We start from the raw sequence: 22,450 nt of genomic DNA on the forward strand, positions 1-22,450 counted from the left end.
CACCTTATATGCAGGAAGCCCCATAAAGGTGGGGTATAGAGGAGGGTGGGAGAATGATTCTAGCCGTGGGCAGAGGTTTGTTTTGAATAAATGCAGGTAACATCTCTGCTGTGCTAATGCTGATTTTGTAGTTGGCCTGTGTATTTAAGGTCACAGCCAATGTCAAAGCAAGAATTTGGGCTGTGCTGTCTGGGCTGCAGCCACCCTGGATGTAATGCAGTTGTGTTCCTGGTGTTCTCTGGCTAAAAATCTGCATGTTGACAGTTTATTTCCCAGCCCTATTTTTATTTTGGCGTAGTTTGTCTGCCCCTGCCCGCCCCTCCCCCCCCCCCCCCCCCCCCCCCGGACTGTCAGTATTTTGGAGGCTACTCTGCTGATGCTGGTCTCAGCACTTTGTACTTGGATGCTGTTTTCCTCTGGATGCTCAAGGCTGATGTGATGGTTTTGTTCTTTCACCGTGTCCCTCCCTGCACCCTGTACCCCACTTAGTAAAGGCAGAGCTGGTAGCACTGGGTGGCAGTGCTACAGCCAGGAGGAGCAAGCTGGGAAATGCAGTGTGGTCTGGCCGGAGGATGGAGGAGAACTCCTGCCAGCTTTTATCAGGAGGGTTGGAGTTTGCTTTGTGTCGTTGTCCTCCTCCTCCTTTTGTTTCAATCTCTTCACTAAAGCAAAGCAAGAAACTGTTAGGGGATGGTGAAACTCTGTTTCCCTATTGAGTGGTTTAGCTTTTGTAAAAAGGAAGAGAACTACTGAAGTCCCACTGAAATAAGAGCAGAATGAGAATTGGGACTTCTGGTTTTGGTTCCCAGGTTTGTCACCGATTTACTGTCCCTGTCACTGTGAATTGCACTTAGAAATGGTGCAGTCTTTTATCTGAAATCCAGCCGTCCAATATCTGACCCTTGTAAGGTGCGGCACCCAAGTGTTTCTAAATACCATCCTGCTTTCTAGCCACTTGTATGTATGGTAAAAGCCTAAAATTTGGCAGCCAGGTCGAAATGTGGGAGAGGCTTCCAAAGCTAGTTAATACCGGTTGGCCTTGGGAAATCACTTCTGTTGGCTTTCAATCTTCCAGCCTAAACTATTCCATCACAAATTAATTTTGTTGACTGTACTTGTCTCATTAATATTTGGCTCTCTATGCCTCAGTTTACACAGCCGTAATGAGTAATTATGAGTTTCCAATCTAGGTACAGCTCAGAAATGAGCACCATGGACATGATTTTGCACTCTCAGAGTTATATACTCATCTTGGAGAGATTCCCCGTGCTGCCAAAATTGGTGTTCATGAGACCTCAGCTATAGCTGAGTTCTTCTAGGGACGTGCTGGAGGTGGTAGCATGAAGGAGAGCTCCCATAGCAGGGCCTTTGCATCGCTTAGAGTTTGTTGGTGTTTGCTGTGTGGTGTTGAAGTCTGGAGTCCTACCAGTCTGACCGCACCAGCCCTGTTAGATCACACCTTGCAATAAAACCAGTCTTGTGTCGTGGATGATAAATGTAGCTCTGTCGCATGAGTACCTGGTGGGGCTGCCTGGGGCAATGCGATGTTGTCCGTATCCCTCCACCTTGGTGTGCCTTGCTTTGAAAATACCAATATAGTGTTTTCTAGCAGTGTCTGTCCCCATCTGCTCAGCTGTGTCGCCCTGGCTCCCATGGCGGGTTGGGAACAGTGATGTTGGTGTTAGATGTGTGCTCAAGCACTGCTCGCCGAGCAGTGTGGCCGAGGTCGCTGGAGCGGGGACAGGCCGTGCTGTGCCCTCGCACAAGAGGACGTTGTTTCCCCTGGTGAATCACAGAGCCGTTTCATCCCAACAGGTACCTGTACCCGGTGTTTCAGATGAAGTGGTGATCTCCTCTCCCCCTGACACGCACATCTTCACTTGGCTTTGGCATGGGGAAGAATTATTGCTATTGCATTTCCTAGAGTCATAGGGTTTGATTTTTAGGTTTTGGTGTTTGGGGTTTTTTTTTGCCTTGCTCAGTTCTTGGCTCTTTAGAGGGGGAGGATTACAGTGGTAGTATAAAATGATAACTGCCTGTATGGGATGAAGGCTGGATTTTCAGAAATCATTAAAACAATCCAGTTTTGGAGATCTGACTTGGACACTTAATCAGGGTCAGGTTTGGGAGCTTTTGCTTATGCAAAGCAGCAGGAGTGGGTGGTTTCCATTTTTCCATTTTGTTGCCAATGGGGCTGTCTTTGTCCAACAGTGCCCTGGTGTACCCTAACAGCGGCCAGCTGCCCCCGGAGGAGAGCTGCTGTCAGAATACTTTAAAGTCGGTCAGACTGGCTCCTGCTTCGTGAGGTTTATCAGCAAAGATTTTCAGTGCCTCCAGTGGGAGGCTATTTTTATTCTATCCAGGGGCTACCTTCTGCTCTGAGGTCTTTATCATATTTTTTTAATAGAAAAACCTGCCTGTTTTAGGACAACCTTAAATACCTTCATCTTTTGCAATCTGAAAAACAAGATAGTCTTTTACCCGAGGTAAAAGTTTTTGGCATTTCTGTGACGTGTTCAAAATTTTGTTTGTTATTTTTTTCCTGTATAAGGGGGACACCGCTATAGACATGAGAATGCACTGAGTTTTCCCCTTTGAGCAGGGATGACAGCAAGTGAGGTACCTAATGTTTCATCGTCATACTCTGATCAGTGCTATGACTGTTGCAGAAAATCCACGTTGTGTTTCATTGCACCATGTAATCAAGACTGGAAGAGCTCTCAAGAGATGATCTGGTTCATTTTCCTGCCCTATGGCAAGATCAGTCATACCTGTGTCTTTCCTGACAGATGCTGGTCTATGCTCTTTTAAAGACCTCTGCAGCCTCTCCAGGCAGCATATTTCAGTGCTTCACAATCCTTACCAGTAAAAGTCGGTTTCTCCCCACCTTGTATTTAACCTGAATCATCTCTGCTGCAGTTTAAACCTGTCACTTCTTGTCCTGCCCATTCTGAATACAAAGAACAGGTCATGCCTTTTCTCAGCAATGTTAAATATTTGAAGACTATTCATGTGCTTCTCTCTTCTTTGTGTTAAATAACCACTATTTGTTAAATCTTCCCTTCTTCGTGGTGGATTAAATATTCTATGTAAACCTTAATTGCCCTATCTTCTAAAATATATTCTGTAAGCGATGATCCCAGTCATTAACTAATCCACAGTTTAAACCCTTTGATCAGCATTTTATTTATATACTTTAATAGAAGCCTTCTCTGCTGGCCAAATTGCCTATTTGTGCATCACTGTCTCTGACTGACTTGATGGCCTTGTGCTGGTGTGCGAGCCAAGTATCCACGAGGTTTTCTGCTGCTCGCTAAGGGCGATTCATTCCACGAGAAAGATTGAGTGCCCGGCATGCTGTGAGGCTTGGTGTGGTTTGTGTCTTGGTTCTGTGGGACAGCGTTTGCAACGTGAAGGCTGTGCATTCAAATAGAAAGTGAGCCCAAAGAGAGGCTAACCAGTCATGGAGTCATGGGTCTCTGCAGGCACCCAAAATATACATTGATGTACATGGAAGCTTGGAAGTGAACATGTGCTCAGACAGGTGGTAGGTTGTGAAATGTCACTTGGTATTAGGACCTTCTGATGTGGCTGTATTTGAACAGTCAGATCATGCTTGGAGGTCAACTACTACTATACTGTGATTTGGATGTCCTTGATGTGTGGTTTTTGGCTCCAAGGGAAAGTCAAGGAAACTTATGCTTTAGCAGGACATATGGGGAGGACAGAAGGCAGGTCATATTCCCTTTCAGTAATTTTCTCTGGATTTCTCTGTTGTAGGTGAGTGTTTTAACCACCTTGGAGCGGCGATTCAACCTTCAGAGTGCTGATGTGGGTGTCATTGCCAGCAGCTTCGAGATTGGCAACCTGGCTCTCATCCTCTTCGTGAGCTACTTCGGAGCCCGAGGACACCGGCCACGCTTGATAGGATGTGGAGGGATAGTCATGGCCTTGGGTGCCCTCCTTTCCGCGTTGCCTGAATTTCTGACCCACCAGTACGAATATGAATCGGGAGAAATACGCTGGGGGGCTGAAGGGAGGGACGTGTGTGCTGCCAACGGGTCCACCAGTGATGAGGGACCAGACCCGGACCTTATCTGCAGGAATAGGACTGCTACCAACATGATGTACTTGCTGCTCATTGGAGCACAGGTCCTCCTGGGCATTGGTGCTACCCCTGTCCAGCCCCTGGGAGTTTCCTATATTGATGACCACGTGAGGCGGAAAGATTCCTCCCTGTACATAGGTAAGGCTCTCTGAACTTCTCACTGAAGGCTTTCCTTGCGGGCTGGCATCTCACTCTTGTTTTCTGTTTGATGCCAGTGGAAGGGATGCCTTGAGGCCTCTTCCCCATGTGCTGCTGTGCTTGTGAAGGTAACTTGGCATGGGTCTGTACACCAAGCAGTTGTAAGCAGCAGGGAAACACAGTGATATTTGCTTGTATTGTAGCAATGGTAAGGGTTGACAGCCATGGTGATTATTACTGGGTGATTAGGAAGATGCTTGCTCCTTCTATTGTGTTTGTCCAGATTCCTTTTAGTTCTGATATTGGTGGCTTATGGTTGAGTTTTATCTGAAGAATTTCCAAGTGGCATATGTGACGATGATTTTTTTTTTTTCCCCCAAGATACCCTAGTTCCCCTCCTGTTCCAAAGCATTTGTCTGTGAGTGATCATTGCAGTACAAGGAGACTGAAAGGAGATGCATGGCTTGTCACTACCACCATCCCATTGTAGCAAGGCAGTACCTGTTACGGAGTAGGTGCTGTGACCCAGCATGCTGTGGCAGAACCCCAGATAATGTGATCCCTGTAGCGGAATGGGATGCGGAAGCTGGTGAGGTCTATTTTGAGATATGGTGAGCCTGAAGTAGAACTCATGATTCTGGTGATCATATTGCAATTCTTCCAGTTGGTTAAGATACGAAATTTGGCATCAGTTACCCAATGAAACATCTCTGTTATTGGGGTAAAGTGCTCATGGGTTTCAGCAGTAGTACTCTCTCCAGCAGGTTTAAAGAGGATGTTGCGGGTGAAGTTGTTCTCTGAAAAAACTTACCAGCTTGGCTCATTCTTCTTTCTGCAGGACTTGCCACTAGATAAATGGCTCCAATGCAATAAATCAGTGAAGTGTGTGCTGCTATTAATGTGATCCTTCTGCACTTGTTAGTATAGTTTCTAGTAACCAAGACTCTGCACTTGTTCCATCATCCCTGTCTTGACGTGACTTTCAACTGAATGGATGATCCCGTTACTGGTGTGCTGGTTTTTTTTTTTTTTTTTTTTGCAAAGACATTTTTATCAAGTCCCAAGCATAACTGAGTGCAGCTGGAGTATGACCATAGACAGCAAAGCTGAACAGTCCCGCCGACTTTCTGAATGGTGTTCGGTGTCTTGGGATAGTGCAGAGGCCTGTTGGAAAGAGTAACTATACAGCATGCTATGGCATTCCTGGATGTATTGCTACTCTACTTAAAGAGGTTCTTCTGCATATTCAAACTGTGTCCATGTTTTCCTGTAACTGGCCATAAAATCATAGTATTTCAGCATTTAGCTTTGTCCTTGGATCATTATTCACCTTCACTTGGTTCTGTGTGAGGGATCCACTGGATAAAGCAGGATGATATGTAAAATACAAGATACTGTACAACCCGAGGGTGAATAATGAGACTAAATTCACTGGAGCAACTTTGCCAACACCATAAATGATGAGCTGGAATTAAGAGTGATTCTAAGATTATCTATTATAAATAACCATATAGAGAAGCAGCAACTTCTTTCAGTCTGTTCCATGGGCATTTTTTAAGCAATGCTTCATGTCTGAGAACAGGATTGAGGAGGGTGCATGAGAGGAGGATTAGGAAGAGTGATTCTTTTTGTTCCTGAGATACATTCATCTTGTATGCTAAAATAACTTCTTTAAAGTTGGCAGTTCAACTGTAGCTGGGAAAATACTGCCAGAAAATGATTTCTGCTTACTATACGCTGCTTCATTATTTTTCCTTCAGACATATGCTTCTAACCATGTTCCTTTCTACTGTTAGAGTTTAAAAAAAAAACCCAAGCATTTTGGGGTTGTTTGCTTTACTGGCTAATAATCATAATCTGAATTTGTACATATGAATTATGGGTTGCAGAAGAGTGCATGTGTATGCACACTCAACCAATCAGCCATACGAACAATGAAGTTTAATATTTGCCCTGTCCCAGCCTATCCATCACAAGTAGGTTTTCAGATATGGGATGATTAATTCTTACAGCAACCTGCAATCAATTTGGCTAGTAGAAATAAAAGCTAACAGGAAAAAATTAGAGGAAAAAAATCTATTCTGTAAATGAATATAAATGGAGAAGCAGCTGGTGGAAATGTACGTGTCTTCTCAGGTTTGTGAATACTTGAGAGGAGGTCAAATTCCTCAGTTTAAAATGTTGTTTGAGAATTATTTGCTCAGATTTGTCTTTAACTTATTATTTTTGTTGATGTCATCAATACAATTTTCAGTGGCCTTAGCAGAAAGCTGGCTGAGCAGCTTACCCACTTCATTCTCCTCTGTTTCGCAGAGGAAATAACTGCAGAGTGTATACTGTCACTGTGCTGTATCACTTTGCTTTCTCATAATAGCATGCTTGCTCAGTAGGGGCTACACTGTGTGTGACCGGATAAAACGTTTTTGGGTAAGTTTCCCTCAGTTTAAATTAGGAGCAAATCTGGCATAGGTTGTTCTCTCAGGATAAAAAAATAATAACAGTGGTAATAGTCTGGCTGAACTTTCTATCATGGCTGGCTGTGGTTGAGAAATGATTGGATTGACCAGTCCATACTGTCTTTAGTATATTGCTAACATTGAGTACATATATGCTGCATTTGGGCTGTATTGTGGCTGGGGGGGAAGTAAGTGGTCTCTCACCTGACAGCTAAGTACTAGTAATTGTTCACCTGCTGCAAGAAAAACCCCTCTTGTGTCCCAGAGCAGTGAATTAGATAGGAATAACTCTGTGCACTGAGAGTTTTTTCTTTCTGAGTTGTACAAGAGTTCAGTGGAGTAACTTAATATAATATCTAATACAGTCTATTTGTGGTGAAATGACAATGCAGGAAGACTCCTCTAGTTTAAAAAAAAAAAAACACAAAACAAACCAAGAACCCAAGAACTTCCCCCCCCTCCCCCAACCTTCTTCTTCTTATATTAGTACTAATACGTGTGTGCAGAAGAATGCAGATGTGATACCATGTGGAATTTAAAGTGAAACTTTGGCTTTAACCGCTAGTGCAAGTAGTAGCATCTGTGGAATATACTATATTTCTGGCCATGAAGTCCATCAGATCTGGCTCATTGTGGTTTCTCTGCAGTGACAGGCACACAGGAGATGGTGGGCAGTGCACCTCTGTTGCGCATCCTTTGAAGGCGGATGTTGCTCAGGCTTGTGCTCTGCCAAGGAGGTGGGGATTCATAGAGTTTCATAATTAGAGAGACAGCAGTGAGGTATTACAGGAAGATATCTCTGTGGCATGGGCTGCTGACATGTAGTTTCATGTTTCTTGAGCTAATAGCAGATTTTTTTGATGCCTGCAATGTGTTGCTACCAAACTCAAACAGATTCTGTTGCTGTAGTAACCAGCCCTCGGAAGAAGGGCTGTGTTGTGGTAACCTAGGGCAAATCAAATTAAAAAGATGCATGCATGGAAGTACGCACCAAAGGATGTTCAAAAGAAAACACGTTTCTGCTGTAACAGAGTTAGAAAGATAGTGGGACCATGCCTGCTGCTGCTAACGATGGGAAATACATTCTCCTCCCATTTCAGCATCTGAGCGCCTGCTCAACACAAAGATCGTAACGTTGGCAATAGCAGCCAAAAGATGAAAAAATAAAGGAATTTTCTTAGCTATTTGAAGTTGGAGAAAATCTTCTGTTTTGGTGCTGGTTTGCTTGCTTCTCTCTGTTTGGATCTGCTCTTGTATTTAAGATCTGAACTCCCATCTAGAAGTTTCCAAACAAGCAGGTTAATTTTACCTGTGTATTTAATGGCATTTGGCATAAGTAACCCCTTTGAGTGGAGGAATTCCTCACTCCTGCAGACTGTGCAGGGCTTGTTATTGCTGCAGCTTCACTAATGTCAAAGGATTCCCTCAATTTGTGGCACTGTTTATTTTAAAGGAGGAAAAGTATGTTGAAGACTACTTGCTACATACACAGTTCCTTTCTCTACCTATTAATGACTCACTTGACATTTCCTTCTTCTTTAGTTAGTTTTCTGCTAGGTCTTGCTGAGTTCTTCTGAAATCAATGAAGACTTTGTCATTAGGAGAGGGGATCAGAGGCGTCGTGGAGCTGATACAGGGAGGAGAAAACCTGATCTGACAGTGGCTGTATGGATTTGCTGCCTCTCAGATGAGCAAGAGCTTGCAAGTGTTTTCTGGTCACTGGAGTACCCATGTTGCTCTCAGCAGTGGTTTGTGTGGTCAGTTAGAGCCAGTGCAGTGATGTGGTAGATTAATGTTATTAGCAGTCTCCATACGTGCCTTCTGGGCTTCCTGCAGCATTTAACATTTGCTGATAAGAGGTGTTGCATCTTGTCTAGGACATGGTTACCTATAGAGCAGAATGAATAGCCTCTGGGAGCCAGTATTTGATCTGGGACTATTAAGGGCTGCATTATATAGAGGAAGTTGCTATTATTGTGTCTCCTGTTGATGGAGGAAATTGATATTGATGTTGGAGGGAGCACTGCCAGATTGTGTGGCTCATTCAGAAGAATGCTATGTTGATCTTTAATGTGTTGGAGATTCTCTTTAAGTTTTCTGAAGCTGTCTCGGTGTTCAACTTCATGGACACATACCCCACACGTTCAGTACCCACCACTTCAGACTCCTCGCTGACTTGCAGAAACTGCTGTAACAGGAAGAATGACTGCAAGGAAATCCCAGAAGGGGCAAGCCTTGAGTCAAGGAGAAAGTGATGAGTGCTCCTGAGTTATTTGTGGTGCAAACGCGTGCCTGAGCGTAGTGTGCTCAGGGGCATAGAGCTGTTCTTGGCCTGCTTCGTGGCAGGGCGGAGGAACAGAAAAATAGAAAACTCAGCACTGCTGGATGTGTCTGTTTAGCTGCTTGCTTCTGTCTCATCTCCCAGGCTTCTGTCTGGCCTTTTCTGTGTGTATTTTGGTTTATTATATGGTTGTTCCAGCTGTCACCCTTGGTGTAAGAGGAGAACTTGCCAGGATGGTGTTCTCTGTCCACATCTGCCCAGATGGGACTAACCTAGTAAGGGGGACGGGACCCTGCGTCGTCACTGCTGACTTTGACCTTTGCAGCAGCATGGGGTTATTTTGCATGGAATGTGTGGAAGCACTTTTTGTTTTGCGATGACAGTCATAGAGACATGCTCACTCTCGCTTCTGGTGCTTTCTTGCTTGCTTTAAGCACCAACTTCAGATTTGTTGCAGAGGAAGACAAACGTGCCCTAGTTGGAATCTTGCTGTCTTCAGGGATAAATTTGTCCATTTGAAAAATCACTTATGGTAGCTTACGTCAGTCAAAATGACAGCAGCCATTGTGTTTTGGAGAAGCAGAAGCATTTTCTCAACTGACAAGAATTAAATCTGAGAGTTAGTATCTATGGCAGTGAGTTAATAACAAGTTATCAGCATAAGATGCTGAAATCATCAGTTTGAGTCAACGTTTTGTATGTGGTAATATGAAGAAATAGTACTTGGATTTCAATTAGGAAGGTCATGTTGGTAAGCTAAGCAGTTGCTGTGAATTTTGAAACTGTTCATCTACTATGTATCTGATATTACGTATATTACAGTTCATCAATAAGTACTAAAAAAAAAATTTAAAAAGGAAATGGGGTTTCTGATTTTATAAACAAAAGTGAAAATGTGTTCAATGCCATTAAAGAAAAAGCCATAGAAATTGGAGAGTTGAAAACCCCAACCCTCCGCAGGATGTACCACCATTGTCTAACCAGTATTCTTGTATGTAACTTACTATATCTGAAGGACTGTAGAATGGGCAGTCAATGACAGCACCTTTCGTAATAGCAAATGTCTCCCTTTTTTTGAAGCTTTCAGAATTCTGTTTCCTGGGGAACACCACATAATTCTGAGAAACATGAATATTCTGGAGCTAAAAGAGCAGATTTTGCAGATGTCGGGCTTTCAGACTGGAAATCTCTTCTCTTCTTTACATAGTTTGATATCTACGGCATGATAGGTTCTGTGTAAAGTTAGCGGGTACCCACAAAAATGTGTTGAGATGGGCATTGTTTCTGTCCCTTCCCAATTCTGTAGAATATTTTTTTCATTCTGTGATAATTTTTTCTTTTTTTCCCCTGTTAAGAAATTCACTTAGGTTTCCCGTAGCTGCTTGTTAGTTTTGTCTCTAACTGCTGAAAAGTCTCTTGCGTGGAGGATGAATGCATTTTGCTCAGTCTTGCCCTTTCTGAATTTCTCCAGAATTTCTTGAAGTGTATGTTTGAATCTACATTCCTAAACCATAGCAAGCAGAATAATTTTTTGTTTATAGCATACAGGTCATATCACCAGCCTCCTGAGGCCCTCCATTGATGCATATTGTTTGGAAGGTATTTAGGACCTGCTTGAGAGGTCTGTACAGCTCTGCCCATCCTGGCTGCTTATCCCTTTCACTCCTCACAGCCTTTCCCACCTAGCTGTACTCCTTCCTTGTGTGCTCATGTGTAGTCTGCAAACAACATGGGTACTTTATTCACATTAGCTCTTCTTGCTGGAACATGTTTCTCTGAGCTCACCCGCTTAAGGCTCTACCAGCCTTGTCCTTTCCTTAACTCTTTTCCTTTTAAAGCCTGCTTCTACTAGGTCTTTTATAGTGGATCTTAGCTGGCTTCCTATCTGTTGTATTTCCTCTGTGTGCCCGCTCAATACCCACAAGCTGCTTGGTGAGTTTGTTCATCTCCATGTGGGCACATGTACTTGCAAAGCATGAGCACTTGTTCCAGAGAATTGCTTTTCTCTTTGCTGGTATATGCAATTTTATAGGTACGTAATATTTTTAGCCTAAAGACTTGATGGAATTTTGTAATTATTTTGTTCGGTAAATGCATCCTCCTGCAGGTGATTTGGAGAGCCTTTCCTTTCTGCCACAGTCTCCAAGGGGTTGAGACACACACAGTATTAACACTAAACTAGGAGTACTGTTGCCAGTGTGAGTGCTGTTGATGTCTGTTCATTATTGAAAGGTGTCTTTGCATCAGATTCACTGGGTTGTCTTCCCCGTGGACTAACTGTGATCAGATTAAATCGCATGCTTTCATGCGGAAATACCGGTATTACCTACATTGGCCTAACCCACTGATCCATTGATAACCTGCAGCCTTTTATAATTACTCCCCTTTGGGGAGAGACCTGTGTTCTCATTTGCTCTGTGTCAGCGGGGCTGGCTTGGTTACACGTGTCCCCTTTTACAGTGCCAGTGCTAATATCCTGGAAAATTAAATGGAAACATAAACAAGTGTGTAGGGTGTATTAGAGCAGTAAAAATAATCAATTAACGGGAATAACCTTCCGCACTGCAGGCAGGAAGGCTGAGTTGTGAAAGGCGGTAGCTGAATGGATGTATTTATTCAATTAAATGTATATATGCACAAAGTTGTAACTGCTATGAGCTCCATTATTTTACAGCAATTGCTCCAGTTACCTTAACCTTCTGCTAATAGCTTTTTTGTTATGAGCCGAGTAAATAAAGCTTGAGTCCAACACAAGTGACTTTGTGTGAGAGCATATTGAGGGTGGGAGCTGTTTCTGTGTTACTCTGTGCTCTCTGTGTACTCTGCAGCTGATTTTTGGCTTAATTGGGATTTGCTGACTCTGGTGTCTTGTAGAAATCACTTCATTTTTTTGAGCATATTGGTTTCTTTCTGTAGTGTCTTTAAAACAGTCATCAGCTGGGAGAGCCTAGTGAGGTACATCATTTCTGGGGCAGCCTCTTTAAAGCAGTGCCCTTGTCATTTAAATGGCAGATATGCAGAGGACAGTACATATTAATGCTAAGGTTCATAAAATTAATTAAATAGATTGGAAGGTGCTGAGTTGCCTATGTCAAGAGCTGAAGGCTGTATTGTGTGCCTCCTTGATGGTGCAAGCTGGAGTGAGCTGGCGTGTGCTGTCAGTCTTGGCCCTTCTGGGAATTTGACTGAGACTCCCCAACTTATTGCACAGAAGGAGCCTCCAGATGTTTTGATCCCAGTTTGTGGACTGGCACTGAGGATGCTTGGAGCTGTGTTTAGCATGTGCCTTCCCATTGCAGGACAAGGCACAGGATCTGCCCCTTCGCCAGCCCGAATCAGGGCACTGGCCTCAAAGCAGTGGTGAAAGTCTTGTTGCCTGATACTGAGGCTTGTGTTGTCCTCTTCTCCTACCAAAACAAAGAATTTGCTATGGAGGATATTTTAGGACTTGTCAGAAATTATTATCCCACTCATCCTCAGCCAAGTGAGCAAGAGACAGCTTTCATGAATTTTGCTGTACCACTGTAACCTTGCAACCAAGGGCAGTGGCCTGAAGTAGTGTTGAAAGATAATCACTGCCTTAAAGTTGCAAATAGTTACTGCTTTATTGTATATCCTGACACACACATCCTGCCCAATGCCAGCAGGGCTTCAGACCCCTGTCGCTGCTGCTCTTGGTGATGTTTGCCATGTTGTGAGCTGCAGGGAAAGCTGGCTGGCCCGGCTACACACCTCCCCACCTGTGGCTGGCTGTTACTCAGTTATTTGCAGGATTTATGAATGTAAAGGAGAATGCAAAACTCTTTCACAAAAGCTCCTGCTTTCACTCTTTGACAACTGCCTCTTCTGTTGCTGGGTGAGGTGCTCAACCAATTTTTTTTGCCCTTTGGAGAGGCTGCTGCAGGTTTGAGCTGGGTGCCAGGCCTGCCAACATTCACACCCTTTGGGTGCCAGATAGGTGCTATCTGAGTAACCTCCTAAAAGTGTGTGTTTTTGCAAAGTCCCAAGCAGTGCCACAGCACAAACACACGGGTCTGTTGACACATGGGGCCTGGCAGTGCTTAGCTGCCAAAGCTGCTGTTAAGTTGCGTTTTTATCATGGCTGCTTTGCTGTGCGTTGGCGGCTCTGTGCAGGTCACTCCCCAATGTAGCAGCTGAAAGAGCAGAGCTCCTTCAGGGCTGTGGGGAACAGGGCAGGAAGAGCTTTTTCCAGAGGCTGAGGGACATCAATGAGTGATGGCAGATCAGGCCCTGGATGAGACTTTCTTCAAGGCTGTGTGCATAACTGGCATGAGGTGTCCAACAGGTGCCTGATGAATGTGACAGGTTCAGCGTATGAACCTGAGTAATTAAAAATTAATGGCATTAACACCAGAGGAACAGCTGTGACATGAATCAAAGGTGTGAGACAGCCCAATAGTACCTGTTTTGTGAGGCCTGGGGCAGAGCTGCTGTGGAGACATTGGTGCAGTCTCAATAACTACAAGTGTCTGCTTACCCCTGATGGACCAGCTGGGAGGAGAAAGTGTGGCCACAAGTGGTGGGTACCTTGCAAAACAAACATAAAATTCCTTGATGTGCTTCTTGGTCACCTTATAAGCCATTAGAAGAGCCCTTCCCTGGAGTGGGAGCCCTTCCCTGGTGTGGTGCGTGGGCTCAGGGGGAAGGCAGTGTATGCAGGGACCCAGTGACAAACTTGAAACCTCTCATCTGACAGACCTGTCACCAGGGGCCTGGTGCTGGGATTTCACCTGCCGAAGATCTGCCTAATTATTTTGGAGCCCTGTCCACTCTGCTGGCGAGAAAGCCGCCGCTGTGCTGGTGCCAAGGTGTTTCCCCACTGACTAACCTGTCACTTCACAGCTGTCAGTCAGCTGCGTCTTCCAAACCAGCTCTGCTGCCACAAGGAAAGCGCTGAGTCAAGGATGTAAACTGAGCTTGAGAAAGGTGAAACTGGCCATAAGCTGCATCTCAGAAGCCCTGTCTGAAAAAGGTGGAGGGCAAAAATGATGTTCTGCTGTCGTGTGTAGGGTTTGGTCCACCCTGGGAGTAAACTTGAGGCTTTTTGACCTCTTTTTTTCATGTGGGCAGTGTGGAGGCAATCTGCAGGGCTGTGGACTCTGGGAAGGGATGAGCTTTTTGCGCTGTGGGTAGATCCCCTCCAACCGCTGCTAGTGCGGCTCTGGCAGCCGAATGCATCCAGAGCGTGGCTGGGGAGCGCTGCACGCCGCAGACCTTGCGGTCCGGCGCAGGGCAGGGGAGGCTGGGAGTGCCCATGCTGCCAGAGAAGGGCTGCAAGGCTGCAGAAGGCCTGTGCTTGGTTGGTCTGGGGTTATTCAGCTAGGAGCTTTCCCCTTGCCTTTGGACAAATCCTTCTGGCTTTGCCTTCTCAAAGTTTGGGGTTTGGTCCCTAAATTGCTCCTTTGAACTCTGCTCTTTTGAAAGCTCTTGGAGAGTCTTTTTTTTCAGATTTCTTTTTGCGAAAGTACAGCCCTTTCACGAACTGTGCTGCTAATGAGGTATTTGGCTTTTCCTTAGAGGGAGGCCTGCTCTCACTAAGTCCCCTTTTGATTTCAGTAATCGGGATTTTGTCTGGAGGAGGCTATCCAAATTTGGCCCTTTATTAACTAATTAACATGTAAGGATTTAAATAGTTTCTCAGATGGATGTTAACAATGTGTCACGTTGCTCTTTGACTTAATACCTCAGCTTCACTGCAGCTAAACAAGACTGCCTGTGTTACAAGGTGCAGGATCTGGCCAAAGGCAGCAGATCAAAGCAATAGTGGAAATTCAAGAGTTCAAACAGGTAGAAGAGCAAGATGCACCGTGCATCAGTTCTTTCCTTGCTGTCTCCCTCTGCTTACCTTGCTTTTTCCCTGCAGTTTTCTGCACATTCGTATCCTCAGTGTTGGACAAACCATTCCCGCTGTAACTGTTTGTGTAAGACAGTGATACTGCTTATTAGAGTTGGAAAGAAATAATATTGGGGCGGCGGGGAAAGACAACTGGGACAACTTTGCTGTGTTAGTCATTGCTGCAGAGACCAATTACCCTTGTGATGAAAGACCACCTGTATCTTGTTAGCCATCAGCTAATGACATATGGATGTCCTAATTCAATCAGACTGATCTTCAAAAGAATAATACTTGTTAGAGAAAGCTTTCCCTCCGCAGAGTTATAAACTGTGCGCTGAGGGGACTGAAAGGGGCCATGGCATGCAAGAAGTGAGCTACAAAGTACCCTGGCCATGCTGCCAAAGTGTCTTGAGCATTGATTAATGCTTTACTGTCCTCAGTCGTGGGTTGCCTCTTAGCTTTCTGTTCATTTTGGGCACTCGTTGCTTTTGTTGCGTAGGAGAGGCGTGTGTGTGTGTTCAGTACTCCCCCTCTGCATGTGACATAAAACCTCACATTCCTGCAGTGCAAGTGTAAAGATGTTTTACTGCACTTTTGTTTTATGTCAGTGCATATCTTCATTTATGTCCTCTGTGAAAGCATGCTGTTCTGGTACTGGTAGTAGACAAGCATGCTGTGTTGTAGACTGTGCAAGAAGTGGCATTGCAGGAAACTAAACTATATGCAGTAGTTCTGTGTAAGCTGTGAAGAGTTTCTCACAGGTGCCAGAGGGTAAGAGGTTTGTAGCAGAGATAGCACCTTCTATTTGATCAGCTGGGGCAGCTGGAAAACACACATGTTCATGCTTGGTGGATCTTGTTCTGACCACTGTGACTACTCATACTTAAGGATTTACTTTTTGTTTCCCAGCTGTCACTTGATCTGGTAAAATATACTTCTTGTCTATCCCAACCTTGCTTCCCTTCCTGTGTTGGTGAGAATTACGTATGAAATGGAAACCCGGTCTCTTCTGTAATTGGATACCACACCTCATTAGGTGCTTAGCATCCTAGAGGTACTTGATTTATAAGTAGTAGCAAAACTCAAGTTAAGCATGGGTAAAACAAATACTCTTACTCCAGCAATGTCTCCAGGGTTATAAAACAAGTTAGCAGGAGGGTGAGAATAGATCCCAGGAATTCTGACTCCAGTGCTCTGCAATTGCTCTGAGTCCTAAAACATTTCATTGCATTCCTGCAAAACAACGTATCTTCCATGGGTGCAGACATTCCTTCCTTTTCAGTGTCAGAGGTTAATGGTCCTGGCTTCTTGTCTGCTAGCACTAGCCTGCTCCGCCTCTGCAAACTATGTTTAACTTGTCTCCAGGAGTAGAATGATTAAACTGAGACCAACGCTGTCTTTGCATAGTGGTCAGTGAGGTGCAAGAAGCAGGCTGAGGACAGTCAGACTCCATGCTGCTCCATAACCCACTTCCAGGAGCCACCAGCACAGGGGACGTGCGCCCCAGGCTTGTCCAGTCACTTTTGAAGCTTGCTTATGCTTATGGCCTGTGCAACAGATATGGCAGTGAATTCCACAGTTCCCTGTGGCTTTTCTCATCTCCTAGTTAGGTTGTGCATTTTTCTTCCCAAATCTGTTACTTTCTTGCCTGGATGCTTAGGATATTGGCTTTAAGGCTAGGAAGGTGGTGAAGTGGGCACGAAACTGTTCTCCTGGAGTGAAGATATCTAGAAGTGGCATCTGTCTGTCAAAAATCTTGTTGCAGCCAGAGATGGCAGTTGTGCCATCACCCTGGCCTTGCCACATCCCACCACTGATACGACTGCTCTGGTGATTGCTTGGACTGGGGTGGGGGGGATAAGGCACAGGTTGGCGCAGCTGGCAAAGATTAGGGCAGGCCATCCCATTAGGTGAAAAATATAGTCTTAAATGGGTTTTGCTGATGCATAAAATACCTGTTGAAGTGAAAAATTCAGATAAACAAGAGAAGTGAAAAGCAAGCTGTGCTGCTCTCCAGCGTTACTGTATAAAACGCTCCCATGTGTAGCTCCTTGAGTTCGCCTCACATTCTGCACCCCCCAAAACCATAGTAATGTGGAGACTAGAGCAGCTCGAGCGAAGCTTTCTGAATAAATTAGTCTCGCTGTCCTGTGGTATTCCAAGTCTGAGTAAACAGATGAGACTTACTCTGTGCCTTAAAATCAGCAAGTTTGGGCTTTATTAGCCCTGGAGGGCCAGTAAATTCTAGAGCTGAGCCGGAGGAGCAGAGGGAGGAGGAGGCAAGCAAGGAGGTGTAGCACTGGATAAGGATATGCTCGAGAAAGTCCTTGCTGCTTACTGCAGCCCAGGAAGGCAATTTGAAATTGAATCTACGGTGCACTAGGGAGCTATTGGAGGTGACTTAGGATGGGGTAAGGATTTGGGAAATCTGTATGAGTGAAGGCTGCACTCAGCAAAGGCAAGAATAAGGATGTTGGCAAAAATAAGGTGAAGTGGGGAGGTGGAATGTAGAGGTGAGCAGCAGCATATTAAGGCTGGGGTGAGGCAGGTATTGAATCAACTAGAGTTAAGATGGGAGCTAAGCTGATATAGGAGGAACATGGTATGGGCCATCTCCATTAAGTCTACAGAAGCCTGGATGCTCACATCAAAAGGCTCTAATTTCTACTAAAATTCAGTCTCTTTATTTTAATCAATAACCATGGGAATTAGGTGTCTAAATAGAATCTGGGCTGAATGTTGCCTTTCTGGATCACAATTGTTGGACGATTCTCAAGGGCATTGCTGTGTGCCTCCTCCAAGACCACGGGACGCACGTGGTCTCCATTTTCTTGCAAAGCAAGCTTGTTTTGTGAATAAACAGTGTGTTTTGCTGGTGGGTGTGGGTGGTGTCAGGAGGGGAAGCGAGTGTGCTAGGAGCCTTGTTCCCAAAGAGATCCTAGTGTTTACTGAAGACGCTAATTACTGCCTCCAACCCATCCTTATTTGTCTTCTGCCTGTAGCACACTGATCAAAGGTGCTGATAACACTTGCATTGAGTAAAAAGCTTGTAAGGAAAAAAAAAAGATGTTCTTGAATTTCAGGAGTACCACTGACTGCTGTTTTACTTTTTGGCTGGCATTTTTTGGAGGGATTTTTGAGACTGGAGGTGGTAAAGGAAGGAAATGCTTTTTTTTGTTGTTTTGTTTTGTTTTTTAATGCCCCATATGGCCATTTTATTAACTGGAAAACCTCCAACTGTGAATTGGATGATGTTATACAGCTACAGAGCAAAACTCATTCCCAGCCGTGTGGCTGAGAGTACTTGTGCCTCTGAGCGTGAGCTGTACCTCCCCCATCTAGGGTTAGGGTGAAAAATAAAAGCTGCATTTGCCCTGTTTTGCTGACCCAAGGAAAACATTGTTGCTTTTCATGCTGGGGATGTTGAGCTTTTCAAACAAAATGCAAACCTTGAACAAATTAGCTGTCAGCAGCTGATCGAAAAGCACCTCTGTTTGAGTTGAGGTTCTGGGAACGACAGGTACAGCAAACCCACACATTTGGGTTTTTTAACAGTTTGCAGTGAGTTTATCCACCACAAAGTTGGTAGTAGGATGGCTATACTTTCACATTCTTCCCAGCTTGTATGAGTGGGGTTTTCTACCATAGTATGAGAGAACACATTGCAAACCAGACTTCTGTAGCAGTGATCTGCACTTTGCGTTATCCAGGCGCTTCCCAAGCATTGACTCTTTGATTCCTGCCCCAGGAGCATTTCTTCGTATTGTCTACCAGATTTCTGTCCCATCTCCCATGCTGACACAGAGAAATGACTTGCCATGTGTATAGCATCTCAGTTGGCAAATGAAACTGAGAATTTAGAAATAGCTTGTAGTCACGTTCCTACCGTCTTCTGCGAGTATATATGTTTAAGTTACTACCTCGGTTTTCTGTCCAGGAGACTTGGCAACAGAGCATTTCTCAGACCTGCCTTTTCACTTGTTATTTTCTGTTGTGCAAAGCAGGGAAAAGGAGGGTTGGGACCTCAGCCTTTGTTATGAGAGTGTCTTGGTTCTTCCACAATATCCTGGAGACTTTCTTTCTCTGAGAGGGATGCAAGACAGAGGAATGGAATTTGTTTAAATGGATGCCTTTAGATTTAAGGTCTTCCTTCATTGTCAGCTGTGAGTGTAGAAACGGGATTTGATGCTTAGGAGTGGACCTTTCCCATTTCACATCCCAGAAGCTGTGCATCTGGTCCTGCTCCTCACAGCCTTCAGTGCTGGATCCAGCTGCTGCACAGTGGAGTCCATGCTAGCGCTGTCACGAGTTAAAGTTCAGCAGATGATTCATTGTTTTTCCTGCCAGCTTCTCTCTGCAGCTGTGCTAGGTGGCACAGAACTGCTGTCTGCTTGCCAAAGGTGATGTTTAGGACCGAATGGGCTGGTAAAAGTTGCTCAGTGGGTAGGCAGAGCTCCCCATGCCTGCTAGCAGTGACTCAGGGCTGTTGCTCCCTTTCCCTGGGAGATGCCTCTGGATGGGAGACAGAGCAAATAAATAAGCTGGGCTCTGGTTACAGCAGGCGGCTAGTGTATCAGCAGGGTCCTCACAGCAGTGGTGAGGGTCTGCTGCCAGCTGGGCCAGAAGCTGAGATAACCTTTTGCTGTGCTGAAACTGCAGCAGTAGTCACGGCTGCAGCCTGCTGTGTCGCTTCACATGCCACCCTCTGTGCCTCTGGGGATGATGAGTGTGCTTGGCAGGCATCGCTGGGGTGAAGCTGGCTTACTGCTGCAAGGTGGGGAAGTGGCACAAAGCAATCACAGGCCCAATTTTGCAGAGTCTGTACCTTCTATTCTTTGTAACCTCTGGCCCTCCATGGGAAGGTAGGGGAAGAGGAGCAGAAGGTCCAGTATTGACCATTGAGGCTTATTGCCTCCAACCCCAGTTAAAGGCTGCTTAGTTGCAATCTGCCTATGTAGCACAAAGTGGCTTCAGTTGCCTAAAGGGTCTTCTCCTTTTCTGCTGGTCACAAACATGTGATTTGGTAGAGACTGTGGGTTGTGACTCCATTGATGCCCTAGGCTATGTTGCTGCATGTGAATCGGTATCTTTTTTCAGCCAATTGTGTTCATAACTGTTGTGTTATGGTTGAAGAAAAGGGAGGTTCGAAGGTGACACTTAGGAGTCTATTGAATGACAACAATTTATGTGCAGCAGGAGGATGATCCACCTCCTGTACAGAGTTTCCTCTCTCCTGGAGAGCAAGTCCAAATCTAACCTCACGTGTCTGCGTGGAGGGTCAGTGTGGCTGAGTCTTCATCCCCTCTGAAAGAGACTTTGTCCTGCATCAAGCACATAGGAAGCAGCTTAGTGTTATGGTTTGGTACCAAGTTTGTTTCTTGTGTCTACTTCTGCTCTTCCTTAAAGAGGCTTTTGAGGTTTAATTAAAGTTACTACCTAACTTCAAGTCCCCAGGGTCCTTGTGTTCACAGTAGTCAAGGGAGAGACCAGCTTCTCTGCAGGAGCTGAGCTGAGGGACTTGGGGCTCATCTGCGGAGATGCTGCTCTCCAGGAACTGCTCCTGTATCTATGGATGCCGTCATCTACCCAAGTCTCTGGCTTTGATGTTGAAGGTAGGTGGTTAGAGTATCCCCCTTACACACACACTTCAGACACAGATTGTGCAGGATTACTGCTGGATAACAGCCAAATCCCAGGCAGTTGAGACTATTTAATCACACTCCTCTGTCTCTACTGGATTAACGTAATTAATGTAAGCCCTTTTGGATGGGCGACCTGTTATTTGTCTGGCGCAGCTCTTCATTTGTGCAGTGCTGTGCATACACCCGTGATGCTCTAAAAATGATGATGAAGGTCTAATCCCACTTGCATACAACTGGTGACCAAGTAAATCTCCATTTACAGACAACTAGTTTACTGCTCCCTTCAGGGGAAGTTGTAGACTATTTAAAAAAAAAAAAAAATTAAGAATGCCCAAGGTTAAATCAGAATGATCATTTCCCAAGTTACTTCAAAGGAAATTAAGATGGGATTTTTTTATTTTTAATGTCATCTCTCTAGGGAGCAAAAAAAGTTATTAATAAACTGAAGGTTCATCAGTGCCTTATGGTCCTGGCCCATTTCAAGGGTGATGTACAGCTTAATGTGCAGTGGAGATATTAGCAATTGTGTCCTTGCTCACCCAGCCTGAGCACATGGGGCAGGAGCTGTGCCTTTATCTTCTGCCCTCTGTGGCATCTGGAATCATGGCAAGGAGGCAAAAAGTGTTTTCTGGACCTGTGACATCCCACAGGCCCAAAATCCTGTTGGCTGAGTTCCTCCCTCCTGTTTCTCTGCATTTCTTATGCAGCTGGACATGATCTAACCCTCAACAGGATACACTGACTCCCTTTTCTTTCCACTGTTTCAGAGTTTTCTAGCAGCAATTTGGAGAGAGTTTATTTAAGAAAAAACCAGAAGCAATAACACAACCCTTGCAAAAAATAAATGTAACAAGTTGAATGCTTAACTTGAATATTAATTTCTGAATAGAGGAATGCCTTTAATAGGCTTTTTGTGTAGCAGAAGTACTGGCAATATTTTATTTATTTTTTTATGAAAGCCATCTTCTGCTTTCATTTTTCGAAGTTTTAACTGTAACCTTTTTATATTCACCAAAATCACAGATATAATAATTTCATAAGGAGTAAAATCAACTTTCATCAGTTCTGGTGGATTGTTTTCTAGATCTTGGCTGTACCCATCTGTGCAGAAGGCAGAGGCTTTCTGGAGCATTCTCTGAAAAACAAATGCTTGTGTCCAAGCTTGAAAATTAGTGTGAAAGTGACATTTAATATTTGGCCAGCAGCTAAAAAGCCTGTTATTTTCAGTGAGGTTAAAAAGAACCTCAGTTGGGCAGCTCTGGCCTCCAGGGTCACAGCTTGCCCAGGTCTTTAAAGCAAAGCCGCTGCAGGCAGCAGTCTCACCGGCCGTGGGAACGGGCAGCACTCCTACTGGGAGCTCTGCAGTGGGCAGCATGTCCTGAGCTGCCCTTCTCCCATCCTGCTTCTTCCACGTGCCCTTCGGAGGAGCAAGAAGCCCTTTCCAGGGGGTACATAGGGTGAAAAGACTTGCTGAAAACATGAGCTGATCGTTTAACAGGCCTCTGATTTGTATTCAGCGCTAGTAAAATGCACTCATCACCCAGTCTGTGCTCACAAGCCTTATTATGGCTAATGTAGAGGCATTTTCCTATCATTTTTCTCCCTGGAGCCACATGGTGTTAGGACTTTTAGATGCTGTGCAAGTCCCAAATGCCCTGTGAGGGACCACAGGCTGGGGTGAGCAGAAGAACCCAGGACCATCAGTATACCTGGACCAAAAACTCTGTGTGTGTATGGGATGGGGTGTCTATTTTTCAGCTGCAAGAAGCCCAGTATTTAAGGTTCACGTGGAGCATCATTTGCAACAGAATAAATATCTTGGCATGTCACGTTTTACACAGCAGAAATGCTTCTGACTTTCCAGCCCTTGGTATCTGTAACTCGCTTGAAAGAATTGCTGACGTCTGCCCAAATGCCAATATCTTCTCAGCCGTATGAACCTTAATATCATGGCTTAAGCTTTAGTCT

The 22,450-nt window shown here is 44.8% G+C and overlaps 1 protein-coding gene across 1 annotated transcript in view; it reads left to right on the plus strand.

The window, feature by feature from the left end:
* The window catches only part of SLCO3A1 (solute carrier organic anion transporter family member 3A1), a 147,862-nt gene that overhangs the window by 24,924 nt on the left and 100,488 nt on the right, over positions 1–22,450 (plus strand). The window contains exon 2 of the mRNA XM_050903227.1: positions 3,781–4,246. Within this exon, the coding sequence (XP_050759184.1) occupies positions 3,781–4,246 (466 nt within the window). The remainder of the gene's footprint in view (positions 1–3,780; positions 4,247–22,450) is intronic.

This window comes from Gymnogyps californianus, chromosome 11, assembly GCF_018139145.2.
Source record: "Gymnogyps californianus isolate 813 chromosome 11, ASM1813914v2, whole genome shotgun sequence".
NCBI lineage: Eukaryota > Metazoa > Chordata > Aves > Accipitriformes > Cathartidae > Gymnogyps > Gymnogyps californianus.